This window comes from Arachis ipaensis, chromosome B06, assembly GCF_000816755.2.
Source record: "Arachis ipaensis cultivar K30076 chromosome B06, Araip1.1, whole genome shotgun sequence".
Classification (NCBI taxonomy): Eukaryota; Viridiplantae; Streptophyta; class Magnoliopsida; order Fabales; family Fabaceae; genus Arachis; species Arachis ipaensis.
In genome coordinates, this window is record NC_029790.2 from 113,471,615 (window position 1) to 113,483,854 (window position 12,240).

The window sequence follows — 12,240 nt, forward strand, 5'->3', positions numbered from 1 at the left end:
TCACTTGCGAGTTTGAAGCTCGTCATAGCCATCTAATCCCTGAATCCTACTCGGAATACCACAGACAAGGTTTAGACTTTCTGGATTCTCATGAATGCTGCCAATGGATTCTAGCTTATACCACGAAGATTCTGATTAAAGAATCTAAGAGATACTCATTCAATCTAATGTAGAACGGAGGTGGTTGTCAGGCACACGTTCATGGGTTGAGATTGGTGATGAGTGTCACGGATCATCACCTTCGTCATAATGAAGCGCGAATGAACAACTTAGATAGGAACAAGCGTATTTGAATAGAAAACAGAAATACTTGCATTAATTCATCGAGACACAGCAGAGCTCCTCACCCCCAACAATGGAGTTTAGAGACTCATGATGTCAAAGAGTACAAAGTTCAGATCCAAAATGTCATGAGTTACAAAATAAATCTCTAAAAGTTGTTTAAATACTAAACTAGTAACCTAGGTTTACAGAAAATGAGTAAACTATGATAGATAGTGCAGAAATCCACTTCTGGAACCCACTTGGTGTGTGCTGGGGCTGAGACTTAAGCTTCTCACGTGCTTGGGCTGTTTCTGGCGCTGAACGCCAGACTACAACAAGGAACTGGCGTTGAACCCCAGTTTACGTCATCTATCCTTAAGCAAAGTATAGACTATTATATATTTCTGGAAAGCCCTAGATGTCTACTTTCCAACGCAATTAAAAGCGCGCCAATTGGACTCCTGTAGCTCCAGAAAATCCATTCCGAGTACAGAGAGGTTAGAATCCAATAGCATCAGCAGTCGTTTTTCAGTCTGAATCAGATTTTTGCTCAGCTCCCTCAATTTCAGCCAGAAAATACCTGAAATTACAAAAAAACACACAAACTCATAGTAAATTCCATAAATATGATTTTTATTTAAAAAATAATGAAAATAAACTAAAAACTAACTAAAACATACTAAAAACTACATGAAATTAACCCCAAAAAACGTATAAAATATCCGTTCATCAACTGCGTTGGAGAACATGGCTGCTGCTATGCAAGCCACTGCTGAGGCTCTTGGTCAACAGATGAACAACCATGGTAATGACGGAGGTGGAGTTCAGGACCCGATGACACTGGCAAACTTTTTGAAGGTTAATCCTCCTAAGTTCAAGGGAATCACTAGCCCGACTGAAGCCGATACATGGTTTCAGGCTATGGAGCGAGCACTACAAGTGCAGGTGGTGCCTGAAGGACAGCGTGTTGAGTTTGCTACCTATTTGCTCACTGGGAAAGCATCGCATTGGTGGCAAGGAGTCCGACGCCTCCTGCAGCAGGGTGATGATTATATCACCTGGGATGTCTTCCAAGAGGAGTTCTATAAGAGGTACTTTCCGACTTCTGCTAGGACGGCCAAAGAGCTTGAATTATTGCAGCTGAAGCAGGGTACTATGTCCGTATCTGAGTATACTGACAAGTTTGAGGAGCTGTTCAGATTTTCTCGTATGTGTTAAGGGACTCCGGTGAAATATGAGGAATGGAAGTGTGTTAAGTACGAAGGAGGGCTCTGGATTGATATTTTCAGCTCAGTGGGACCAATGGAGATCAGAACTTTCTCCGAGTTGGTGAACAAGTGTAGAGTTGCTGAAGAGTGCGTGAAGAAGGCGGCTACTGAGAGAGGGAATCACAAAGGATCATTCCCACAGAACCGAGGGAAGAGCTTTGCACCTAGAGGACCACCTTTCAAGAGGGGAGGTTCTTTTAGGAGGCCCAACAACAACAACTCCCAAGGGAAAAGGTTTGGGAAGCAGCCTCAGAATGATCAAGCTTGTACTAGGTGTGGAAGTCACCATCCGGGAGTACCGTGCAAGGCCAGATGGGGTTTGTGCTACAATTGTGGAAAGGCGGGGCGTAGAGCCGCAAATTGTCCGGAGAAGCAGAAACAAGGTGCCGGGAAGGCACAGTAGACTGGTCGGGTGTTCACCACTTCAGCTATAGGTGCTGAGGGATCTGAGGCACTTATCCGAGGTAACTGTGAAATAGCTGGTCGAACTTTAAATGCTTTATTTGATTCGGGAGCATCGCATTCATTCATTGCATTTGAGAAAGCCCATGAGTTAGGATTGAAGATCGTAACCTTAGGTTATGACCTAAAAGTGTATAATGCTACCCATGAGGCCATGGTAACTAGGCTAGGATGCCCGAAAGTTTTGTTTAGGTTCAAGCAGCGTGATTTTGTACATAACTTAATCTGCTTACCGATGATCGGTCTTGATCTTATCTTGGGATTGGACTGGTTATCTGAGAACCATGTCTTGCTTGATTGTTCTACAAAGTCGGTGTACTTTATGCCGGAAGATACAGAAGGGCCGGTCGTGGTGTATAATTATTACTTGAATTCGATGATGGTGAACTGTTCCAGAATCGAATGTCAGGGTATCCTGTTGTTAACTGCGGGTGTTTCGGGTGATGATCAAAGGTTGGAAAAGATTCCGGTGGTGTGTGAGTTTCCGGAAGTGTTTCCCGATGACATTGATGAATTTCCACCTGACCGAGAGGTCGAGTTTGCTATTGAATTGGTGCCTGGGGTGGGACCAATCTCAAGTGCTCCTTATAGAATGTCACCATTAGAGATGGCCGAGCTAAAGTCTCAGTTAGAGGACTTGTTGGGTAAGAACTTTATCAGACCAAGTGTTTCCCCGTGGGGTGCTCTAGTGTTACTGGTAAAGAAGAAGGACAGGAGTATGTAGCTCTGTGTGGATTACAGGCAGCTGAACAAGGTCACCATAAAGAATAAGTACCCATTGCCGAGGATTGATGATCTCATGGATCAGTTACAAGGAGCTGGGGTTTTCTCCAAGATCGATTTGCGATCCGGTTATCACCAGATAAGGGTGAGGGGTGAGGATATCCCTAAGACCGCTTTCAGGACTCGTTATGGTCATTACGAGTATACTGTAATGTCTTTTGGGTTGACAAACACTCCTGCAGTGTTTATGGATTACATGAATAGAGTGTTCCGTCCGTTTCTGGATAAATTCGTTGTTGTCTTCATTGACGATATACTAATTTACTCCAAGACTGAAGAAGAGCATGCGGAACACTTGCGGACCGCGTTGCAGATTTTAAAGGAGAAGAAACTCTATGCGAAACTGTCTAAGTGTGAGTTCTGGAAGAGTGAGGTGGAGTTTTTGGGTCACGTGGTGAGTAAGAAGGGAATAGCCGTAGATCCAGCTAAGGTGGAGGCTGTGATGGATTGGAAGCAACCAACCACAGTAACTGAGATAAGGAGTTTTTTGGGCTTAGCTGGCTATTACCGAAGATTCATCAAAGGCTTTTCACAATTAGCCTTGCCGTTGACAAAGTTAATCCGCAAAGACACACCATTTGTTTGGACTCCTGAGTGTGAGGAGAGCTTTCAGGCGTTGAAGAAAAAGTTGACCACTGCACCTGTGTTGGTGTTACCTAAGCCGAACGAACAGTTTGAGGTGTACTGTGATGCCTCACTAAAGGGACTAGGATGCGTGCTGATGCAGCATCATAATGTGGTGGCGTATGCCTCACGCCAGTTGAGACCTCATGAAGTTGGTTACCCTACGCACGATTTAGAACTCACTGCGGTTGTGTTTGCCTTGAAGGTGTGGAGGCATTATCTCTATGGGGTTAAGTTCCAAGTCTTCTCCGATCACAAGAGCTTGAAATATCTCTTTGATTAGAAGGAGCTTAATATGAGGCAGAGAAGGTGGATGGAATTATTGAAGGACTACGACTTTGAGTTGAATTACCATCTAGGAAAGGCGAACGTAGTGGCGGATGCGTTAAGTCAGAAGTCATTATATGTGGCTGAAGTTGCTCAAGGGATTCGAGAATCTAAAAATTGGTGCTCGAGAAGTATCTGGAACTTTGTGTTTGAGCCAATTAGAAATCTCAAGTGACTTTAAGTCCGAACTCCTAAAGGCTCATGAAAATGATGAAGCGTTATGGAAGGTGTTACCGACTATCGAGCAAGGAAAACAATGGAGAGTGTCGGAAGAAAAAGATGGGTTATGGAGATTCAAGGGTAGAAATCATTGTGCCGGATGTTGGCACTTTGAGGCAAGATATCTTAAAGGAGGCACACAAAAGCGGATTCTCCATTCACTCGGGAAGTACTAAGATGTACCATGATTTAAAGGCGATGTTTTGGTGGCCAGGTATGAAGAATGATGGGGCGGAATATGTTTCAAAGTGCTTAACTTGTCAAAAGGTGAAGATTGAACATCAAAGACCTTCCGGGATGTTGCAACCATTAGAGGTTCCACAATGGAAGTGGGAAAGTATTGCAATGGACTTTGTGTCAGGATTGCCAAGGACTAGGACTGGTTTTGATGCTATCTGGGTGATTGTGGACCGACTGACGAAATCAGCTCACTTTTTTTGCCCATTCGGATGACTTACACCCTTGAGGATCTAGCACGGTTATACATAAAGGAGATTGTGAGACTTCATGGTGTACGTGCTACTATAATCTCTGATAGAGATCCTCGTTTCACTTTGAGGTTCTGGGGTGCATTTCAGAAAGCTTTTGGAACCCGATTAAGCTTGAGTACAGCTTACCATCCTCAAACAGATGGTCAATCCGAGAGGACAATCCAAACACTAGAGGATATGTTGAGGGCTTGTGTTTTGGACCAACCGGCGAGTTGGGATCGGTATATGCCGTTAGTGGAGTTTGCATACAATAATAGTTACCATGCGAATATCGGAATGGCTCCGTATGAGGCATTGTATGGGAGGAAATGTCGGTCTCTGCTATGTTGGTATGAAGCTGGAGAGAAAGGCTTGTTGGGGCCGGAGATGATAGCTGAGACCACTGAACAAGTCAAGAAAATCCAAGATAGGATGCTTATGGCGCAGAGTCGCCAGAAGAGTTACGCCGATCAGAGGCGAAAGCCCTTGGAATTTGAGGAAGGAGATCATGTTTTCCTGAAGGTTACTCCGACCACAGGAGTAGGTAGGGCGATTAAAGCGAAGAAGTTGAATCCTCGATACATTGGTCCATTTCAAATCCTGGAAAGGATTGGACCGGTGGCGTATCGGATGGCTCTACCACCTCATCTTTCGAACCTGCACGATGTGTTTCACGTGTCACAACTTCAGAAGTACACTCCTGATGCTAGCCATGTGTTAAAACCTGAATCGGTTCAGTTAAGAGAAGATTTGACGCTTCCAGTGGCTCCAGTCAGAATTGATGATACTAGTATCAAACGGTTGCGTGGGAAAGAGGTTTCATTAGTCAAGGTGGCATGGAGTCGAGGCGGTGTTGAGGAACACACTTGGGAACTTGAGTCGGAGATGCGATCGGATTATCCGCACTTATTCTCAGGTAATTGAATTTGAATTTTGTGGGCAAAATTTCCAATTAGGTGGGTAGAATGTAAGACCCGGTTAATTAACGGCTAATTAACCCATGAATGAAAATTTATTCTAGAAAGCCAAAAATGTGATTTTTATGGCTAAAGATGATAGAGGAGATTGAGACGAGAATTTCGGTACCAATTTTATAGAAATCGGACCAAGATTGGATCGAACGGGCCAAACCGGGCCAACCGGACCCAAAGTGGGCCCTTGGCCCAACTAAACTAAACCTAATACACTCATTTCAGCACTCTCTCTCCTCACTACACTCAAGAAACACGCTGAAATGGAGGCCATGGAGGGAAGAACACTCCCTCAAGTTCTTTCTTTCATTTGATCTTCAAACCACCATAACTTTTGATCTAGAGCTCCGATTGCCGCACCATTTATGGCCATGCGTTCACCGCGAAGAGCTTTATAAAACCCATACAATCAATCTTGAGGTAAGCCATGTTTTGCTCTTCGAATTTCCAGCCCTTGTTTTCGAGTTTCATGGGTGAAATGTTGAGATTTTGGACTCTTTGATGTTATAGGACCCAACTCTCTTGAAGGAGAAGGTTAATCTTGTCTCCTTGGGCCTTGGGTATGGTAAGATTCTCAATCCTAGTGTAAATTGTTGTTCTATGATGATTGGGTGTTGAGATGTTGTGTATGGGTATGATGATTGTGGCTTAGGTTGTGTATATGTGAATATTGGAGCTTGATTGGTGACTTTGGAAAGCTTGAAAAGGGAGTTTTGTGTGATAAAATCTGTTCTTGGAGGTGTTGAGACCTTGAAAGATTGAGGAAAAGTGATTTAGAAGTACTCCGGTTGAGCTTGGGAAATCGGCTAAGGTATGGTCTCGGTTTCTCGTATCTAATATGTAATGTGGTAGGAAATACTTAGGCTAGAGGCCCTAAGATAGGCATTGAATCGATGATGTTGTTGAATGATTGAGATATATGATCTGATCATATATGTGACTATGAATATTGATGCCTTGATTGTGTGATATATGAGAAAATGCATGTTGTGATATATGCTTGATGAATGATTTAGGTTGAATTGGTGGGTGGTACTATGTTGATGGTGAGTATGATGATGAGTATGTATAATTATGTTTGATTGGAAATGGTATTATTGAAAATTGGGATGAGGAAGGATGTATGACATGATATTGTGTTTGTCCTTTAGCCATTTGATTGAGAAGTGTTAAAATGGTTGGATGGTGGTTTTGGGAATTTTGGTAAAGTGTCATGTGTGAGTTGAGGATGGCTTGATGTTAATTTTGGTACATTTTGATTGATTTCAAAAAGGGTTGAAATTGGCATGTTTTGGTTGATTTTGAAAATAGTTGAAAGTGGCTTGTTTTGAAAATGGCACTTGTGGTTTTGTATGAAAATATGGTTTTTGGGCATGCTTTGACGGGACATAACTTGGACTACGGATCCCCGTTTTGTACCAAACTTGTTTAGAAATGAAATTGGATCTGGGATGTCCATGCCGTTCAAAGAACGGGCGAAAAATGATTTAAAACGAGAAAGTTATGTCCTTCGGAAGATTGGGGGCTGAATCTGTGAATTCTGCAGCTTTTAACTTAGAAAATTTTTAGCAGAATAACCCCCACGCGTAGGCGCACTTGGTGCGTGCGCGTCGTTCTTCAAGAAGGAACAATCCACGCGTGCGCGTGGTGTGTGCGGGCGCGTCGATGCGCTGCACCAAATGCCCAGCCTTTTTCCCGAGAGTTGTGCCAAAGTTGTGCCAGTTTTGTGCCTGGGGCACAAATGTACCCGCGCGTACGCACGGCTAACGCGTACGCGTCGTTTGGCTATTTTTCAATCCGCACGTCCGCGTGTATGGCGCTTGCGTGCCGATAAGCTTTGTGGCCATCCACGCGTGCGCGTGGAGTGCGCGTACGCGTGGCCCTGTTTTCATCCCAAAGTTTGTTTTTTTGAGTTTTAAAAGCCAAATTTCATACTTCTAAGCCTCCGATCTCACCACTTATGCCTTAAATCATTATGATATGCCTAGCAATGAGACAAGGAGCTAGTAAATGTGGTAACTTGCGAGTGAAGCAGGGGAAAAATGAATGATCAATGAAGATCAAAGATGATTATGTGAGATGCGGAGGATGGCGGTGGAAGTGCTTGTTATGCCATGGGCCGAAGGGCCGTAATTGTTAATGAATTGGCTGGTTATGGATTTAACCGTGAGCCGGATGGCTAGATTATTGCCGTGTTACGGCGGAGCCATGATTTTGGCTAAGTATAAATGCATATATGCTGTTGAATAATTTGTGAATGTTGCACTTCCACTACTGGAGATGAGAGTTTTCCTGGGAGAAAGCAGTGGCTAGCCACCACGTGCTCCAGGTTGAGACTCGAAGCTCTTTTGACCCTATGTCGTAAGTGTGGCCGGGCACTGTGAAAGTCCCAGATGAGCTTGCCCCCGTAAATATTCACCAGTGAGGGTGATGGATATGGATCATGATTATGATCAAGTTTATGATGAGTATAACTCGAGTTGGATGCGCGACAGAGGGACAGTCCAATGGTTAGCTACCAGGACTTGTCGGGCTGGCTCTATAACCGACAGATGATATCATCAGCCACTAGGGACAGGCATTCATCATATGCATACTATATGAATTGTCTGAGATTGCCTATTTGACTGCATATTACTTGCTAATTGTCTAAATGCCTTATCTGTTCCTATTTGTAAATCTCTTGTCTGATATAACTCTGTTTGCTATATTATACTCCTGCTGGTGGTTGGGAGGTCTGAAGGAATTGGAAAGGAAAGTATTAGTTAGACTGAAGGATCTTTAGTCAGATGCCCTTTATGGTTTAGCTTGTTTATAAGCTCTGATTTTATCTGAAGGAAGTTCTAGAATTGCCTTCGGCTTTCCTCTATTATTATGTATTATATATGTGGAAGTTGTTACCATGTTGGGGACCTCTGGTTCTCACCCATGCGGATTTTGTGGTTTTCAGATGCAGGGCGTGAGGTTTCTCGCTGAAGCATGCTGGAGGCTTCTGGATTAGCGAAGATTCTTGTTCTTGGGACTCTGTTTTGGTTTATATGTTTTGCTTAGATACTTTTATCTCCATTACATAATACCAACTGTGATGACTCCTCTTATAGGGGATTTTTGGAGAATAGGTTTTCTGTATTTGTGTCCCTTTGGGTTTTCTTTGGGGTTTCCTTATTTTATTATATGTATATATTGCTATGCTCGGACCGATTATCTTCGCAACCGGATTTTGAGTTTTGATATTCCAAGTTTTTGACACTCTTTTGTATATATATATAATCTCGCGTTGGTTCATTCTTGTTCACTACGTTATCGATCGGAGTGTTGCGCTTTTCGAGTTACGATTTTTGTTTTACCCCTTTTTTTTATAAAGGCTCCTAGTTATAATTATTTTTCACAATACTATTCATACTAAATTTTTGTTTTAGAGGTCGTAATACCTTGCAATCTCTGAATTATGACTTAAGCATAAGTCTCTGTATGGTAGGGTGTTACAGCCGATGGGAGGTGTTACGGTGAGAGAGAGGGAGAGCACAACAATGGTAAGTGAATCTACTCACGACGACACCTATGGCGATGAGGAAGACAGCGGCCAGGATGGAGGGTGGTGGCGTGGCAGCGAACGTGGGAGTAGGGAGGGGTTGGTGAGAGAAGAGAGCAAGAAGAGTTTGAAGAATGGGGAGAGAGGTTCACTATACAAACCTTAAGTATTCAAATTACCGTCAGATTTTTCGACGGAAAATTCATCGGTAATATTGGTTTCATTGAATGAAATGGTGTGTTCCACTAAAATGGATTACCGTCAAAACTTTTTTGTCAAAATATCCTACGATAAAACGCGCGCCAATTTAAATATTATGCGTCATCTGTTTCCGATGAATTTTCTGGCAGAAATATGAATTTGATGGTAACTTTTCACGCTCAATAAAATTAGGCATCTATCCGTAGCAAAATCTGCTGGTAAAATCGTCACTATTATCTCTTACAGAATCTAATAGTAAATTCATCGGTATTTAGTGCATTTTTTGCAAGCATATAATTTAAGAGATTTTTTTATAGTTGATTTAAAACAACTTCCAAGATTGAAGAAAAAACATTGTAATCTTGAAAAGATCAGAGTTGTTTTAAATAACAAGTTTAGATACTTTCAATAGTGCCTTCTAAAATATTTCATTTTATGAGATAGTTTTTGAGGTTATTGAAAGACTTCATATTAAGTTAGACAAAAATCAGAGATATATCCATATAATTTGTGACAACCATAAGGATAAACCTCTCTTAAATATAATAAATAATAAATATGGAGTATAAAGAATTAAGAATTCAGAAGATGTATATAATGATATATACTGGATAATTAAAATGTTTACATCTAACCTCCATCAAGAGAACATGAAAATTCTACTATTAAAATAAGTGTAGATCCAAAATAAATAAGAAATTCTGGACTTGTCTTAAAATAGAGCATTTATTTCATATTCTTTACCAATATTGCGAACTAACACATACACAACAATACGTTATATATAGCAAACTTTTTTTATACGAGCACATGACTTTTATTTAATATAGAAGGCATAGGCGTCAATGTGTCACATGCCTACTTATATTATTACTGTAGAAGCTTAAATAAAATACATCAATCGCTCAAATTTAGGTAATGAAGATATGGCTTCTATGGCACTCCCTAGAGGCCAGCTTGCATCTACGGAAGCATCTTCATATTCAATTTGCTGAGTGACTGTAATCTCTTGCCATGGTTCTATGCCTGCCAACAAATAAAATTATCAACAAATATTGGAAGAAAAATATATATAATGTTACACACAATGGTAAATTATAGTAATTTTGCTAATACTAGACATTATTAAATATGAAAAAAAGTACAAATAGGTTCTTGACTTTTTGATAATAGACATTTAAATCTCTAAAAATTTGAAAATATCTTAAATCCTTGACCTTCTCAAAATTTGGACATATCGATCATTGAGTCTAATTTGTTTCATTTTAAAAACTCTTCCACTTGTACATTCGTATATCGGCCAAGTTAGTACAACGAAAATTACGTTTAATTTTTCTGTTGAGTCTGACAGACCCAAATGAATAGAGCGATCAATTTGTCCAAATTTTAAAAATGTCCGAAACTTAAATGTATTTTCAAATTTTCAAAAACTAAAATGTAGCTAAAAGGTCAAGCATCTATTTATCTTTTTTCTCTTCAATAGGAAACACCTTCATTTAAAATGCGTACTAATGAACTTATATAACCACTCAGATACTGACGTGTGACAGAGACTCTTACCACTAATAGATCAGTATAAAACTTATAATTTACATCCAAAGCAACTAAGATTTTTTCTCATATTCTAACATAATGACATAATAATATAAGTGGAATAACTGAATTCGGTTAGAGTTAGTTGCTTGTCGGCTTTCTATCTTAGTTACATACAATCTAGTAACCATATTAACCACCAATTTAAGATGTATATATAACTTACCGAATCCCTCAACGAGCAATGTATATTGGTATGTGAGATCCATGCAGACATAAGGAAGTCTGTCAATGGTAATAAGAGGATAAATAGATGCAGCATCCTCATATTTTGTATTACATGCTTTCTTAGCTGCAACCTTGTAATCCGCCGGAATAACCTTCGAATTGGGTTTGTTCGGATCAACTATACCCGTCTACAAGAATGATAGTAATCAACATCTTAATACAAATAAATGTTTAATCAAATTTTATTACAAGGCAATTAAATATAAAAAATATTATTGTAAGAAAACTTAGCAGTTAGTAGCATGAAGATTTTTTTTTTTTGTGTGTATCTACCTGTGATGCCATATAAAAGAAAGACGTAGCAACATAGAGATTTTTTTGTCCATTACCACCTCCACCACTCCATATTCCACCAAAAGTGCAATCTTTATTATATGGACATGGTGCGTCCAATTTGAGGACCTTACGCACTATATGCCTGCATTTTTCAAAGCTGGACCCTGAACTTGGTGCATATGCCCTATACTCATTTCCTGAGTATGCATATGTCCCTTCAAAAGGATTCCAAAAACAACAATGTGTCAGGTCTAAAAAAAATAATGTATTACATACCATCACACAACAACAACAACAACAATAGTAATAAGGTCATTGATTAAGGTTTTAAAATTGGAAGTTTTAAAGCATTTTCAATTTGAGAAAATATTTCTACTGTTTTGAAAGAAGTAGCTAGTAGTTGGAATAATACAAATTTTTCTAAGCTTAGACACGAAAAAAAAATTCTGCTAATTCAAAATTTTACTAAATTGAACCTAAAAATCTTTCGAATATTATAACATTTTTAACTTTAAGTCACATTTTAAAACAGTGATGATAGGTATAAAAAACCGTCTATTCGGTTTTCATGGTCCTTTTCTTACAAAGTAAAATATGTGACCATATTTCAATAGTTACAATCTATAACCATTATCTTTAGCTTTTCTATATAGTTACAGTTTAGAGTATCAAATGCAAATGATGAGTTAGGGCGTTATATATACAATATATTACCATCAAAGTCAGCTAAAACGCAAGGATTAGCAGAATTATGAGTGATGTTCAAAATTTCAGCACGAGCAGCATCACTACCATAGCGCAAGTAACTGAAATTAAAGAAAGATTTTTAAACCAAGAAATGCATTAGCCAAAATATTTATACACTAACAAAAATCTTACATTTAAAATTTTTTTCTAAATATAAGAAAAGAGATCACGTTTCTTATTTTTTTTTTAATCATCAATTTAAGTTGGTTAAGTAATTAATTCATTCGTCTATTTAAATAAATGTTAAAAATTTTAATCACAACTTATGACTTATG

The 12,240-nt window shown here is 39.7% G+C and overlaps 1 protein-coding gene across 1 annotated transcript in view; it reads right to left on the reverse strand.

Annotated features, from left to right (window-relative positions):
- Window positions 9,812-12,240, reverse strand: part of LOC107604924 (nucleoside-triphosphatase) — a 7,830-nt gene continuing 5,401 nt past the window's right edge. Inside the window, exons 4-7 of the mRNA XM_016306641.1 lie at window positions 11,933-12,024; window positions 11,216-11,433; window positions 10,881-11,070; window positions 9,812-10,147 (exon numbers count right to left, since the gene is read on the reverse strand). Of these exons, the coding sequence (XP_016162127.1) occupies window positions 10,005-10,147; window positions 10,881-11,070; window positions 11,216-11,433; window positions 11,933-12,024 (643 nt within the window). The 3' untranslated portion in view covers window positions 9,812-10,004. The remainder of the gene's footprint in view (window positions 10,148-10,880; window positions 11,071-11,215; window positions 11,434-11,932; window positions 12,025-12,240) is intronic.